This window comes from Peromyscus californicus, unplaced genomic scaffold (genome assembly GCF_007827085.1).
Source record: "Peromyscus californicus insignis strain IS unplaced genomic scaffold, ASM782708v3 Scaffold_14__1_contigs__length_90479793_seg_2, whole genome shotgun sequence".
In the NCBI taxonomy this organism is placed as follows: domain Eukaryota; kingdom Metazoa; phylum Chordata; class Mammalia; order Rodentia; family Cricetidae; genus Peromyscus; species Peromyscus californicus.
The window spans coordinates 15,200,323-15,216,153 of NW_026294436.1; the positions used below are offsets into that span (position 1 = coordinate 15,200,323).

The 15,831-nt window shown below is 43.7% G+C and overlaps 1 protein-coding gene and 1 pseudogene across 1 annotated transcript in view; one reads left to right on the forward strand and one right to left on the reverse strand.

Annotated features, from left to right (window-relative positions):
- Positions 1-1,355: 1,355 nt before the first annotated feature.
- LOC128109368 (G1/S-specific cyclin-D3-like) lies at positions 1,356-3,544 on the forward strand (annotated as a pseudogene).
- Positions 3,545-12,152: 8,608 nt separating this feature from the next.
- Positions 12,153-15,831, reverse strand: part of Dars1 (aspartyl-tRNA synthetase 1) — a 54,010-nt gene continuing 50,331 nt past the window's right edge. Inside the window, exons 14-16 of the mRNA XM_052736825.1 lie at positions 15,069-15,180; positions 14,848-14,919; positions 12,153-12,781 (exon numbers count right to left, since the gene is read on the reverse strand). Of these exons, the coding sequence (XP_052592785.1) occupies positions 12,690-12,781; positions 14,848-14,919; positions 15,069-15,180 (276 nt within the window). The 3' untranslated portion in view covers positions 12,153-12,689. The remainder of the gene's footprint in view (positions 12,782-14,847; positions 14,920-15,068; positions 15,181-15,831) is intronic.

Below are 15,831 nucleotides of genomic sequence, written 5' to 3' on the forward strand. Positions count from 1 at the left end.
TCATTACATAGTTTTCTGAGATAAAACCCATCTTTCCTTGGCTTAAGATGGAAAAGGAAGACCTCTGAAGATCAGGTGTGGTGGAGAACACCTTTAATCCCAGCACTGGGGAGGCAGAGGCAAAAGGATCTCTCTGAGGTTGAGGTCAGCCTGGTCTCCAGGACAGCCAGGGCTATGATAGAGGCTTTGTCTCAAAAACACCAACCAACCAACCAACCAAACACCCACCCCCAAAAGGAGAGCCTCACATCCCACTCTCTCAGACATAAAAGATATTTGTACCTTCACGTGCAGATAGGGCAGGCCACACAGGCACAACAGGTTGATCATCATGTTACAGCCCCAGGAGATTCAGGCATGGAATGGCAGGCTGGTGTTTATCACCGGATCAGGAAAAGATGCATTTATGAGCACTATGGATGGGACCATGTACGAATTTTTTTTTTTTTTTTTTTTTTTTTTTTTTGGTTTTTCGAGACAGGGTTTCTCTGTGTAGCTTTGCGCCTTTCCTGGAACTCACTTAGTAGCCCAGGCTGGCCTCGAACTCACAGAGATCCGCCTGGCTCTGCCTCCCGAGTGCTGGGATTAAAGGCGTGCGCCACTACCGCCCGACCAAATTTTTTTTTTTTCTGATCTGAATGCAAATTACTCTGAAGTCATTAAGTAAAATGCAAAACAAAACTCCCATGATCCTGTGCTGATTTCGGAAGTCCCAAAGAGCACTGTGTGATGGCAGCTTTTTATGTTTGTGTGCACTCACGTGTAGAGGACATAGGAATTGACTGATGTTGCTCAGGTGCTGTCACCTTGTGTTTTGAGATCTCTCCCTGGCCTGGAGCTCACCAAATAGGCTAGCCTGGCTGGCCAGCATCTCCAGTGATCTCCCTGCTTCTGCCTTCCACTTCTGCAGCTACAAGCAGGAGGTACCGCACCTGGGTTCTTCGTGTGAGTTCTGGGGATTGAACTCGGAAACCTTTGCTTGCACAGCGAGCACATACTGAGCCATCTCCTTGGCTCCCAAGACCTTAATTTTTGACTCAACAGTGTGCCATCCACACTCTTGTTTCTTTGGTTTTACCATCTGAGAGGGAGGGCACAAGTGTGCCGGTGTGTGGGGGGAACGGAGAACAGCTTTGTGGAGTCAATTCTGTCCTTCCACCGTTACGTGGTTTCTGAGGACTGAACTTTGGTCAGCAAGCTTTTGTTATTCATTGAGCCCTCTCCCAGCCCCATGAAGAGCTTTCTGCACTATCATTATTAAAATAAATAAATAATGAAATTTTTGTAAAAATAAGATTACATCATTTCCCCTCTTCCCTTCCCTCCCTCTCGAATTCATGGCCTTTTTGTTGCCACATACATACAAGCAGACACATAAATATACAAATACAACTCCTGAGTCCATTTAGTATTGCTTATGTTTGTGATTTCCAGACTGACCATTTAGTATTGGATAAACAATTGGTGTGCTCCTCCCTGGTAAAGACTGCCTCTCCCACTCAGCATTCCTTAATTTCCGGTAGATCTTTGTGTAGCAGGTGCGGCCCCAAGAGATTCTCCCCTCTTCTACGTTAGCACGTGTCCTGGTGTCCTTGTTCAAGCCTTGTTTAGGCAGCCATGTTGAGGTATCATGGGTGAAGTGTTCCTGACATTTCTAGGAGACACAATCCCATAGCCCGTTTCCTGGTTCTCTAGCTTTTTATAGGTTTTTTTCCAATCCCCTCTTTCGCAAAGTTCCCTGAGCCTTAGGTGCAAGAGTTATGTTATATAGGTGTACCCATTGGAGCGGGGGCACCTCACCAACGGTTGTTCTCTGCACTTTGACCAGTTGTGGTTTTCTGTAATGGTCTCCATTGGTTGCAAAGAGAAGTTTCCTTGACGAGAGGTGAGCGTGGGCATAAGGATTAAGTATTTAGAAGAAGTTAGGAACTATGCTGGCTTACAAGTGGTGGTAGCGGGTTCTTCTCTAAGATCTATGCCTCAGGGGAGCGGTGCACGCGGGTGGCGGGCGGGCAGGTTGGGGCTTCTCCGTACCGTGCCAGGGCCAGAGCCTGCGCCAGCCCCGCCCGCACCCCGCGCTCTCCCTCGTGCGCCTCGCCTCTCCAAGGACTTGCCAGCACGCACTCCTGCTCTCTCCCGTGAGCCGTCGCAGGATGGAGCTGCTGTGTTGCGAGGGCTGCTGGGGGACCCGCGTGTCCTGCAGAGCTTGCTCCGCCTGGAGGATCGCTACGTGCCGCGAGCCTCCTGCTTCCAGTGCGTGCAAAAGGAGATCATGCCGCACATGCGGAAGATGCTGGCGTACTGGATGCTGGAGGTGTGTGAGGAGCAGCGCTGCGAGGATGTCTTTCCTCTGGCCATGAACTACCTGGATCGCTACCTGTCCTGCATGCCCACCCGAAAGGCGCAGCTCCAGGCTCCTCGGTACGGTTTGCCTGTTGCTGGCTTCCAAGCTGCGCGAAACCACGCCCCTGACTATTGAGAAGCTTTGCACCTCTATGGACCAAGATGTGGGTCCCTGGCAGTTGCAGGAATGGGAGGTGCTGGTCCTGGGGAAGCTCAAGTGGGACCTAGCTGCTGTGATCGCACACGATTTCCTGGCTCTGATTCTGCACCGCCTTCTCTGCCCAGTGACCGATTGGTCTTGGTCAAAAAGCACGCCCAGACCTGTTTGGCCCTCTGTACTACAGATTACACCTTTGCAATGTATCCTCCATCCACGATCGCCATATCCTCCATCCATCATCGCCACAGGCAGCATTGGGGCTGCAGTGCAAGGCCTAAGTGCCTGTTCTATGTCTGGAGATGAGCTCACAGAGTTGCTGGCAGGAATCACAGGCACTGAAGTGGACTGCCTACGGGCCTGTCAGGAGCAGATGGAAGCTGCGCTCAGGGAGAGCCTCAGGGAAGCTGCCCAGACGGCCCCCAGCCCAGTGCCCAAAGCCCCCCGGGGCTCTAGCAGTCAGGGGCCCAGTCAGACCAGCACACCCACAGATGTCACAGTCATCCACCTGTAGCTTGGGACAGGCCCCCTCAGGTGGCCACCAAGCAGAGGAGGGGTCACTGCCACCTCCTCCCTTCCTCTTGGAACAATCCATGCCATATCTGAAGCCAGAGGGGGGCCATGTCCTGCCTATCCCCACAGCGTGCACTAAGGTGCTGGTTGGCCATGAGGGCTCTGCATGGCCAGTCAGCTCCTCCTCCTTCCCACTTGACCAGCTTGGCTGTTCTGGGCCATGCTGGTCAGAGAAATTCAAACAGGTAAAATTCATGCACCTGCATTCCTTTTTGAGTCCCTCCTCTCTCTGGGGCTCTAATCTTCTCAATTGCCAAAATGCCTTAGTACTTTCCAAAGGAGCAATGCATTTGGAATTGGGTCCTTCAGGCATCTTGATAGACACGCATGAAGAGCCAAATAGATGGTTGCCGTATAATCCATGCTCCCAGCTGCTCTTAGAGGGAACAGCCTAGGCCTTGGTCAGAGGGGCAAGAACCTACAAATTCTACCTTTGTTTCCTGCTTAGCTTCTGTGCTTGAAGGGTCTTGAGGGGTACTGGTGGTCATTTTTTTTTTTTTTTTTTTTTTTTGTTTTTCGAGACAGGGTTTCTCTGTGTAGCTTTGCGCCTCTCCTGGAACTCACTTGGTAGCCCAGGCTGGCCTCGAACTCACAGAGATCCGCCTGGCTCTGCCTCCCGAGTGCTGGGATTAAAGGCGTGCGCCACCACCGCCCGGCACTGGTGGTCATTTTAATTTATTGCTTTGAATACAACTGTAAGAGGGTACAGTGAGGCCTGTACCCCACATGTGGTGGTAACCCTGGCGGTTGCTATTTTCTTCCCCTCTGCTACCGCTTTGTGGTCCAGGAGCTGCTACAGCCTGGGATGGGGCCATGCCTTCCTCTCCTGAGGCTCTGCACCTCATCTTCCAGCAGAGGGTTTAAGCAGGGATGGATGCTCTGGAGGTGACAGAGCCTATTTGGAGAGGTCAAGCCCTGTTGACACAGGTCTTTCCTTAGGCCACAAGGTTTGGGCTGGTGGCCCATTTCTATCATGCTGCCTTAATAAAGATTCTGGAATTAAAAAAAAAAAAGATCTATGCCTCACTAGTCCCAGGTACTTCTCTAGATTTCCAGTACCAGGCGTGATTTCCCTGCTGCTGAACAGTTGTTTGTTACTGACAAACTGTGAGTGCCACTATTGCACGCAGAGGGATAGATATCTTGCTGTGCTGGTCATTATTGTGGTTCAAAGGCATCAGAGCAGGGTAGGAATATTGGCTGCTCATATAGCACTTGATGGTTCCATGAAAGCTAGTATGTAGTGGTGTTTGCTCCACCCATGACCTTGGGCTATCCAGCCCAAAAGACGCCATGCTTCTTGCCTGGGTACCTGACCTCTTAAAAGGAAAGAGAGAGGTGTCATGTGGGTCCTTTTTTTTTTTTTTTTTTTTTTTAATTTTTTTATCCTGGTGTGATCAGACATTGGATGGCCTGGGAATTAAACCTGGGCCCTCTGGAACACCAGTCACAAATTCGAGGTCATTGTCTTTATATTTTACATCTGTTTACAGATTATTTATTCTTATATGTGAAACCTTAGTCTTTTTTTTTTTTTAAAGATGTTTATTTATTATGTATACAGAAGAGGGCGCCAGATCTCATTACAGATGGTTGTGAGCCACCATGCGGTTGCTGGGAATTGAACTCAGGACCTCTGGAAGAGCAGTCGGTGCTCTTAACCTCTGAGCCATCTCTCCAGCCCGAAACCTTAGTCTTTAAGTTATTTAGGTTGATAAGAATTACAGGATAATAGTCATCCATGCTTATCATATTTATAGTCATGTTAGTTAGGTTTTCTAGATACACAAAAATAGATGTCAGATGAATAGGTAATCTTCAAACACTTCATAGACCTACAGAATATGGCATTTAAATGTTTTAATAACCTAGAATTCTGTTGACATGAGACACAATTGCTCCTGGCAGCACTAACCTACTCCCAAGAGGATGCTGGGCATCGAAGACACTCCCTATAGTTTGTCTTCTTCTTGGCAATAAATGGCCTGTTGGGCAAAGAACTGCCCTTGCCTCAGTTCTTCTGCCTGCTGACAGAAAGCACGATGTCCTTTCCAGACAAGCAGGACACAAGGAAAAGTGACTGCTAAACCTTGCCAAGACAGGGTAAGACAGTCTTTCAAAATTCCTGCTTCTAAAATTGGTCTGTCAGATATCCTGGCCTATAGCCATAAATGGATACCCCAACATTGCAGGAAAACATTGGTCGGCTGTCCAGGCAGCCAGCAGTCTCTGTCATTTCTTGGATCTCTCGGAAGCTGTTTCCTTGTACTTCTCCTGTTAATTCAGGTAATATTATTTTCCTTTTCAGGTCTTCGATGGGATTAAAAAGAGATAGTTACAGTTACAGTCCTCTCATATCTTAGCTGAAAACATATTAGGTACTTACTAGATTCAGATTTTTTTTTCAAGTCAGGGTTTCTCTGTGTAGCTTTGCACCTTTCCTGGAACTCACTCTGTAGATCAGACTGGCCTCAAACTCACAGAGATCCACCTGCCTCTGCCTCCCAAGTGCTGGGATTAAAGGCGTGTGCCATCACCACCAGCCTCAGATTCTTCAAGAAAGGACAGCTTTTAGAGTAATCTCTGTCATTTGCCATTTACCTACGTTCTGGACATTTAGTATGTTTCTTACTTGATGTTGTTCTTGTTGGTTATAATTCCATTTTCGTTTATGTCTTTACCCTTTATTTCTCCTGGACAATACTTGAAAATTGTTCTTATTGTATATAGTTTATATTAGGTTTAGAACCTTCTTAGACAAAAATGGGAAGTGTAGTGGCATTTGCTCCACCCATGACCTTGGGCTATCCAGCCCAAAAGAGGCAGTGCTTCTTGGCTGTGTACTGACTTCCTGCCTGGGTACCTGACCTCTAAAAAGGAATGGTTCCAGTCGGTAGAGCATGAGACTCTTAATCTCAGGGTCCTGGGTTCATGCCCCACAGTGGGTGCCACTTGTTAAGATCAATCCATGGGTGCCTGTTTAATGGGTAATTGGGATTTATTAAGATATAAGTTGGGGAAATACATTCATGAATACCGAGTAAACAGCTGAAGTCATTCTGCTGGGGAGGTGAATGCATCTGGCCGTCCTGCGTCCAATCACACCAAGAAGAGCAGCGTGACCCCTCCCTCTTTCCTTTTAAGAGGTCAGGTACACAGGCAAGAAGCACCACCTCTTTTGGCTGGATAGCCCAAGGTCATGGGCGGAGCAAATACCACTACACTAGTCCTCAGGAAGGTCAGATCCAACTTCTGTGAATTAACTGTCTTCAGCAATAAGGTCTTAACCCTCAACCTCTGGGAAGCAACAAACGGAAACAGCACTAGCCTATATTGTTTTGGGAGTCTCTTGCACTCTGACCAAAAACTCCAAAGGCCATTTCTCATGCCTGGTATTTGGCTTTGTTATACAGTCTATGGCTCAGTGGCATGACATATTTTAAACTACATAAGTATATGCATATACATGCACTTATACAGATTTTATGTCATTTTAGGTAAATAATAAATAGTGTGATCCTATGGCTTTCCCAAATATCCTTAGTATTTATTCCCCACCTCATTTTTCTTATCTCCATATGTTCATTCTCATCTATGTTTTTATGTAACCTGTAGTACCCAATAAACCAGAAAGTAAAAAGGTATCATGGGGAGGGGTTAATAGCAGGGTATATGTGATATCATTACTTCAAAAAATTATTTTATTTCATTGTATAATTTTGGCTTCTTTGTAAAAAATCAGGTATTCATAGGTGTATGGATTTATGTCAGGGTCTTTGATTTGATTCCATTGATCCACCTATCTGTTTTTATGCCAATACCATGCTGTTCTTATTACTATAATGGTATATTAGAGTTTGAGGTCAAGGATGGTGATACTTGCAGAAGTTCCTTTATTGTACAGGATTGTTTGAGCTATCCTGGGTTGTTCGTTTTTCCATATGAAATTTAGTATTGTTCATTTGAGGTCTATGAAGAATTATGTTGGAATTTTGATGGTGATTGCTTTTGGTAAGACTGCCAATTTTACTATGTTAATCCTACTGATTCATGAACATGGGAGATTTTTCTATTTTCTGGTATCTTCTCCAATTTCTTTCTTCAAAGAATTAAAGTTCTTTATTATATTCATTATTATACAACAGAAAAAGAAAGCATCTTCAACAAATGGTGCTGGCATAACTGATGTCAGCATGTAGAAAAATGCAAATAGATCCATATCTATCACCCTGTACAAAACTCAAGTCCAAGTGGATTAAAGACCTCAACATAAATCCAGTTACACTGAAGCTGATAGAAGAGAAAGTGGGAAGTAGCCTTGAATACATTGGCACAGGAGACTGCTTCCTGAATATAACACCAGTAGCACAGACACCGAGATCGACAATAAATGGCACTCCCTGAAACTGAGAAACTTCTGTAAGGCAAAGGACACCATCAATGAAACAAAACAGCAGCCTACAGAATGGGAAAAGATCTTCACCAATTTCATATCTGTCAGAGGGCTGATCTTTAAAATACATAAAAAACTCAAGAAACTAGATATCAAAATACCAAATAATTCCAATTAAAAAATGGGCTACAGATTTAAACAGAGAATTCTCAACAGAAGAATCTCAAATGGGCGAGATACACTTGAAAAACTGTTCAACATCCTTAGTCATCAGGGAAATGCAAATCAAAATGACTGAGAGATTCCATCTTACACCTGTCAGAATGTCTAAGATCAAAACCACTAATAACAGCTTATGTTGGAGGTGATGTGGAATAAGGGGAACACTCCTCCACTGCTGGTGGGAGTACAAACTTGTACAGGAGCTTGGTCCTGCTGCAACTGGATGTGCCATGTTTTGTTGACTGCTATGGGAGGCCCCTTCCTGAATGGAGATGGAGGAGTGGATGGGGGGGGGCGTAGAAGGGAGATGGGGGGAGGGAACAGGGGGAGGGGAGGGAGGGGAAATGTGGTCGGTATGTAAAATAAATGAAAAGATAATAAAAAAATTGGTGTGACTGTTTCTCATACCTCAAGACCCAGTGATATCATTCTTGGGCATACACGCAAAGGATGCTCAATCATACCACAAGGACACTTGCCAACTATGTTCATAGCAGCATTATTTATAATAGCCAGAACCTGGAAACAACCTAGATGCCCCTCAATTGAAGAATGGCTAAAGAAAATGTGGTACATTTACATAATGGAGTATTACTCAGCAGTTAAAAAAATGACATCATGAAATTTACAGGCAAATGGAAAGAACTAGGAAAAAAAAATCATCCTGAGCGAGGTAACCCAGACCCAAAGACAAACGTGGTATGTACTCACTCACAGGTGGATATTAGATGTAAAGCAAAGGATAACCAGGCCATAATTCACAGCCCCAGAGAAGCTAGGTAACAAGAAGGGCCCAAAGACAGACACAGATTTCCCTGGGAAGGAGAAATAGAAAAGATCTCTTAAGCAAAACTGGGAGTTGGGGGTGTGTGGCTAGAGGGGAGGGGATGGGAACATAAGGGATTAGGTTGGGCCCAAGATGCATGGGGAGAATAATGCAAGCGTTATTTTTTTTATTTTTTAGGTTTTTTGAGACAGGGTTTCTCTGTGTAGCTTTGGAGCCTGTCCTGGAATTCACTCTGTAGCCCAGGCTGGCCTCAAACTCAGAGAGATCCACCTGGCTCTGCCTCCCAAGTGCTGGGATTAAAGGCATGTGCCACCACCCAGCTAAAGAGTTATCTTGATGGGGGTGCATTCTGGGATTAGGGAGAAACCTGGTGCCAGGGAAACTCCCAGGAATCCACAAGAATGACCCCATCAGACTCCTAGCAATAAGGGGAAGGGTGCCTGATCTGGTCTTCCCCTGTAATCAGATTGATGACTATCCTACTTGTCATCACAGAGCCTTCATTCAGGAACTCATGGAAGCAGATGCAGAGGCCACAGCTAAGCACTGGGCCAAGCTCCAGGAGTCCTATTGAAGAGAGACAGGAAGGGTTGTACGAACCAGGGGGGGTCAAGGGGGACAGGGGAACCCACAGAGACAGCTGACCTGAGCTAGTGAGAGCTCACTGATTCTGGACCAACTGCTAGGGAGTCTGCATGAGACTGACCTAGGCCTTCTGCATGTCTGACGGTTATAGAGCTTGGTCTGTTTGTGGGGCTCCTAGCAGTGGGATCAGGACCAATCCTTGGTGCTTGAGCTGGCTTTTAGGAACTCATTCCCCATGCTGGGTTGCCTCACCCAACCTTGATGCAGGCAGAGGAGCTTGGTCTTGCTGCACCTGGATGTGCCAGGCTTTGTTGACTGCCATGGGAGGCCTGCCCCTTCCTGAATGGAGATGGAGGAGTGGATGGGGGATGGGCAGCGTGTAGAAGGGAGATGGAGGCAGGGAATGAGAGGAGGGGAGGGAGGGGAAATGTGGTTGGTATGTAAAATAAATGAAAAAGTATATAATAAAAAATTATTTTATTAAGAAAAAATTTTATACAACATATCCAACTCCTCCCAGAATCTTTCCGCCTAGCAAATTGCATGTCCTTTCTTTCTCTTTAGAAAACCAACAAAAAAACCAAACCAGAATTAAAAAAGAAAAAAACACAAACAGACTTAAAAGCCCCATAAAAAAACACAAAATTGGTAACCATAATATACAAGCAAAAGACCAGTAAGACAAAAAATGCCCAAAAAAGGCAATGCTATAAAAATACCGAGATCCTTTCGAGTTGGTCATCACGGCTGGGCATGGGACCTACCCTTTTGTGTGGTTAATATGCCCAAAACAACCTACTGGAGAAAGTTTTTCCTTTCCAAGTGGATGTCAGTTGGAGATAGCTTCCTGGTTAGGGATGGATGGGAGCTTGTGTCTATTGCCCCTCTAAACACTGAGACTGTTGGCTTGAACCTGTGCAGACCCTATGCATACTGTCTGCATTCCTGTGTGCATCAGCCCTGCTGTGTCTAGAAGAGTGTTTCCTTGGTGTCATCCACTCCTCTGGCTCTCACAGTCCTTCCTCCTCCTCTTCCAATTCGCTTCCTGAACCCTGAAGAGAGGAGTTTGGTGAAGACACCCCATTTGCTATTTAGTGCTCCAAAAAATCTCTCCCTCTCTGCACCTTGTCCAGGTGTGGGTGTCTGTGTTACTTCCCATCCACTGTAAGAAGCTTCTCTGAGGTTAAGCCTATATTTCCCCCTTTGAGACAGGGTCTTGTTGGTGATTGCAGCCCTGGCTGGAATCAAACTTTAGATGCTCTTGCCTCCACCTTCTTAGTGTTGAGACTAATTATATGAAGATGTGTATCACCACACCTGGCTAATCAGAGGAAACACATTTTAATACTCTGATTTTGAGACAATCTGTTGTAGCTCTGGATGGCCTGAAACTCCCTCTGTAGCTGATGATAGTCCTGAACTTCTGATCTTCCTGCTTCTATCCCTAAATGTTTGGTTACAGGCATACAGAATTCTTGGTTTATACAGTGCTGGGGATTCAAACCAGGGCTTCATACAAGCAGTCTACTGACTGTGTTGTAGATCAAAGCCTTCAACGTGTCTCCTAATTGAAGTGTTAACTTTTTTTTTTTGGTTTTTCAAGACAGGGTTTCTCTGTGTAGTTTTAGTGCCTGTCCTGGATCTCACCTCGTAGACCAGGCTGGCTTCAAACTCAGAGATCCTTCTGGCTTTGCTTCCCGAGTACTGGGATTAAAGGTGTGTGCCACTGCCGCCTGGCCTGAAGTGTTAACTCTTTGGGAACTTCTAGACCTACAGACTAGCAATAGGAAGGATGAACAAATTCTCAATTGAATCCCTCACTTCGAAAGATGATGAGCTGAGTGACTCCTTCCACTTCTGTGTCCTGAACCCCTGCAGTTTACTTAATGCTGACTACAATTTGAAATTGCTTGCAAAGGCATCTGGCGCCCTCTCAACGTACAGTAGCATCTTGGTACTCTGACCAAGCCTTCAGAAAGTTCTATCATCACTCTTTTAATAAAGCAGGAGTGTTCTAACTTACGTTTCAATTATGATGTCATCTACATCAACAGCTATTTACATGTACATACATACATAGATTCTCTCTTCTCCCTCTATAGGATCTCTCAGCAGAGATCCCCAAAGAGGTGGAGATGAAGGGATAAAGGGCATGTTGGGTTGGAGGGCTTGGAGCTTTGGATTCACCTACGGTCAAGCTTGAGAAAGCACATATAGGAGTTTAGCTCAAAGTCAGCTCTTGATCTGTAGACCCCAAGGTATTGTTTTTGCTTTGTGGTAAAGTGGGACTCAGCCAAAACTATAGCACAGGGTTCCAACAAGTTTGATAAGCCCTGGTTGTCTCTAGAACAAGCTTTACAGGCAGGAGAGAAAATGTTAACTGGAACATGTGTTGTGTCTTAGGCTAAGGTACACTGCTACCCCTTTCCAGGTGGGAAGTGTTTGGCATCATCAAGCTTCTACAGAATGGATGGTTTTTTTTTTTTTTTTTTTTTTTTTTTTGGTTTTTTCGAGATAGGGTTTCTCTGTGTAGCTTTGCGCCTTTTCCTGGAACTCACTTGGTAGCCCAGGCTGGCCTCGAACTCACAGAGATCCGCCTGGCTCTGCCTCCCGAGTGCTGGGATTAAAGGCGTGCGCCACCACCGCCCGGCCCAGAATGGATGTTTTGACTCTAGGGATGGCACTACAGTAGAGCACAGCATCAACTCCTGCTTTGGCCAACAGGACACTGGAGCTGTGCCCAGTGTGTAGTGACCATGACAGACCAGTTCATTCTGGTGCATTCTCTCTCAAGGCAACCAATATACACAAAGATATTTACATGGCTGCATGTTTCTGTTACTCTCCCACGTCTTTCTTTTCTTTGGAGACAGACTCTCAAGTAGCAGAGGATGATCTTGAACTGCTGGCCTTCCCATCCCCACATTCCTAACACTGGGATTCCAGGCACATGCTGCCATGTACCCTTGGCTCTGTATCACTTTTCATGTCTAATATTTACATAAGGCCAGTTTCCTTTTCATTTTCCCAATGTATATATGCTAACAACCAGTCATAAAATCAGATTTCTATGAAGTAACACAAAACTATCATTAGCTTTAAGTTTTTATTGAATTTCAACCTCAGAATTTAACAATGTTTAGGTGTTATTGTTTCTAGCCAATGTTCTCACTTGCTTCACATGATTTCTGCAGTAACTTTTAAGAACTCATATTCTAATTTTCCATGACATACCGATTTTATATATGTTAAAATCTTGGGTTATTTCTTCAATTCTTTTTTTATAGTGTCAAGAGTTAAAAATTCAAATACCGAAAATTTAGGATATTAGTACTGTGGCCACCATAATAGAGAAAAGAAAAAAATTATACAATCTTAAACTGCTTAAATTCTCCTCAACATTTCCTATAGTTTTAAAACATAGAAACGTCTCATTAAAATGTCCAAGCATTTCCTATTGAAACATATCTAAAGTTTAAAATGTTTTTTTCTTAAATTAATTTGTACTGAACTACTTAAAAAATAATCGTGGCACTTTAGTATAAGACAGTTATTCTCCTGCATATCTTAAGTACCTCAGGTACAACCTGATGAATAGCAGATTATTGGAGAGAATAAAAAGTGTGGCTTTAAGGTGTGAGTCGTTTGGGGTCACGAGGGAACATCGATGTCTGACGTACATTATGCAATCCTAAAAACAGCATCGTCACCCTTTCCAACCCTGTGAACAAGAAAATGACAGTTAATCTCTTTTTTGAAAACCTCTCAGTTACCAGTTCTAATAGCGTTTTGGTTGAACATACATTTTACTTTATAAAGTATCTATAAAAAACCAGTAACTCTATACTTTTAAATATTCTATTTAAATATACTATTAAATATTCCTTTTCCCCACTCTAAAATACCAGCAAAGTAGAAATCACACAGAATTTCCCTTTTGCAATTGGCTTATTTATTCATAATCTCCACAGTTCATCTATGGTGTAGCACATATCAAAATATCTTTCTTTCTTTCCTTCCTTCTTTCTTTTTTTGTTTCACTGTGTAACAGCCTTGGCTGTTCTGGAACTCACTCTGTAGACCAGGCTGGCCTTGAACTCACAGAGATCTGCCTGCCTCTGCCTCCCGAGTGCTGGGATTAAAGGTGTTTGCTGCCATGCCCTGCAAAATTTCTTTCTTTTTAACACCGACTGGCTATATAGGTTGAATATCTTATTCCAGAAATCCAAATGTTCTAAAATCTGAAATTTTTGGGAGCATCAAGCAGCACTCAAGGATCTCAATGGTAAAGTCTATGAAATTATTCCAAAACTGAAGAAAATACAATTCTGAAATACCTCTGGTTCTGATCATGTTAAGACAGGGGATCCTTAACCAGTACCACATTCTGCTGGGTCATTTACCCATGATGGACACCTGGCTGAAGCCATGTCTCAGGTACTATGAAGATTATGTATGCACAATATTTCTTTGATGTGTCATTTCCAATTCTTTTGGGCACACACACAAAATTGGAATCATAAATCATATAGTAATTCTTTAGTGTATATTCATGGAAGTGGACTGTTGGATCCTATGGTAAATGAATCTCTATCTTTGAGGAACTATAATCCTGTTTTCTGCAGTGGGCACACTGACCCTCCACATTCTTTCTAGTGATGATTATTAGATGTTAAGGTGGCAGCCATCCTAGCTTGAAGGTGTACCTCACCAATGACCGGTGCTGCTAAGTATCTGCTCACCTGCTCACCAACCATCTGCATCCTCTTTTGAAGGAATTTCTGTTCGGGTCCTTTGCTCATTTTGAATTTGAGTTTTATTTATTCTGGATATTCACCTCTTATCAAATATATGACCTGTAAATATTTGTTCCCATCACTTGGCCTGCCTTTTTACTTTTTTTTTAAAAACTTTAGAAAATCATTTATATAATTACATGTCTGTGTGTATGCACATGTCTTCAGGTGCCTGTGAGGCCCCTGATGTGGGTGCTGGGAACTCAACTCCAGCTGTCTGTAACCTTAGCTATCTCTCTAGCCCCCTTTTACTTTCTTTCCCCAGTTGTCCCCTGCTCCCAAAGTTGGTGCTGGGGATCAAATCCACGGACTGTGTAGACAAGGCAAGCACTGAGTTATATAATTGCCTTTTCCCCGTTATAAGTGCTGGGGGTCAAACCCAGCCTTGTACATGCTAGGCAATTAAGTATTTTCTGATACACAAAGTTTAAAATTTTCCCTAAGTTAAATGTGACTAGTAATCACCTTGCTGTGTGTGCGCCATAGGCACGATCTAAGAAAGCATGGCCAAATCCGGTGTCCTGATGTTTATGCTCGGTTTTCTTCTACAAGTTTTATAGTGTTAGGCTTTTCATTTAGGTCTATGATCCATTTTGGGTTATTGTTTTTATGTGGAGTTAGATAAGGGTTTAACTTTGTTCTTTGACTGAAAATGTTAATTTGTTCTAATCACTGGAAAAGTCACTGTTCTATGATCTTTACAAATCACTAATTTATTTGCATATATATGTGTGTGAGCATGCGTGAGTTTATGGGCCCTACTGTGTGTGCAGGAGCCTGATGAGGCCAGAAGAAGGCATCAGGTCCCCTGAAACTGGAGTTTTAAACGGTTGTGAGCAGCTACATGGGTGATGGGAACTGAACTCAGGTCCTCTGCAAGAGCAGCACGTTCTCTTATCCACAGAGTCATCTTTCTAGCCCTCTTCTATAGCCTTTAAATTTGTTTTTCACTTGCGTTTACAGAATTATTGATAAGCAACAGCAGTATTACCAATGCCTCCACCAGCATGAGGAGGGGCTCCAAATCGGAAGGAATCAATGTAAGCTTTGATTTTTTCCAAATCTATAAAAAGAAAACATAATTTATCACCTTATTATAAAACAAAAAAAAAGAATGAAGATTTGGGGAAAAGACTTATGAGACAACTTTAGGATGTTTATAATCTGTTATTTTCAAAATATACACTGTTCTAAATATTTTACATTACTTACCAATTCCATGGTGCAAAGCTCTCTCTGTTAGCAATTGAGGATCATGTATTCTTTGTGCTCCGGACAATATTTCTTCTCCTCGCATGAACATATCGTAAGAGTTGGAGTGTTTCTGCAGAAGAAGTACTGTGTTATCACACTTTTCCCACGATAAACATGTAGGGAGAAAAATCCACGCTATGCTGTCGTTCCCTGGTTAATGACTACTCTTCCACACCAATTCCTTTCTACAGCAGAACTGCTAAGGGCAGGTTTGTTCTCTGTTCAGATCTCCATTCTCTTTCTACCACAACTCCTAATAACCAAAACACCACATCTAAAGCAGCAGTGCTGCTTCTTATTTTACTTTATTGCCTAAAAAGTTTTAAAATATAATATGAATTTTGGTCAGTTTTGAATACCAATTACCAATAAGTAAGTAGTCTATTTAGGAAAACTTTGAAGGAAAGTTAACTAAAACTGAGTTAAGCTATGCTTGACTTGTGGCCTATCAGGCATTTGATACTATCAGTTTTAACTTTCACATAAACAATGGCTCTAATAGATCACTTCAGCATTGCCTAAACTTGTTATAAATGCTGACCTCTGAACCTGCCACAGATCAGAGATTTGGAACTCGAAGGCTAGGACTCAGCATCTGTGTCTCAAAAGCCCTCCAGTCTGGTGCTGGTGGCGTACACCTGGGAAGCCGAGGCAGGCAGACAACTGAGTTTCAGGCTGGCTTAGTCTACATTGCAAGTTCCAGGTCAATCAGAGATACACA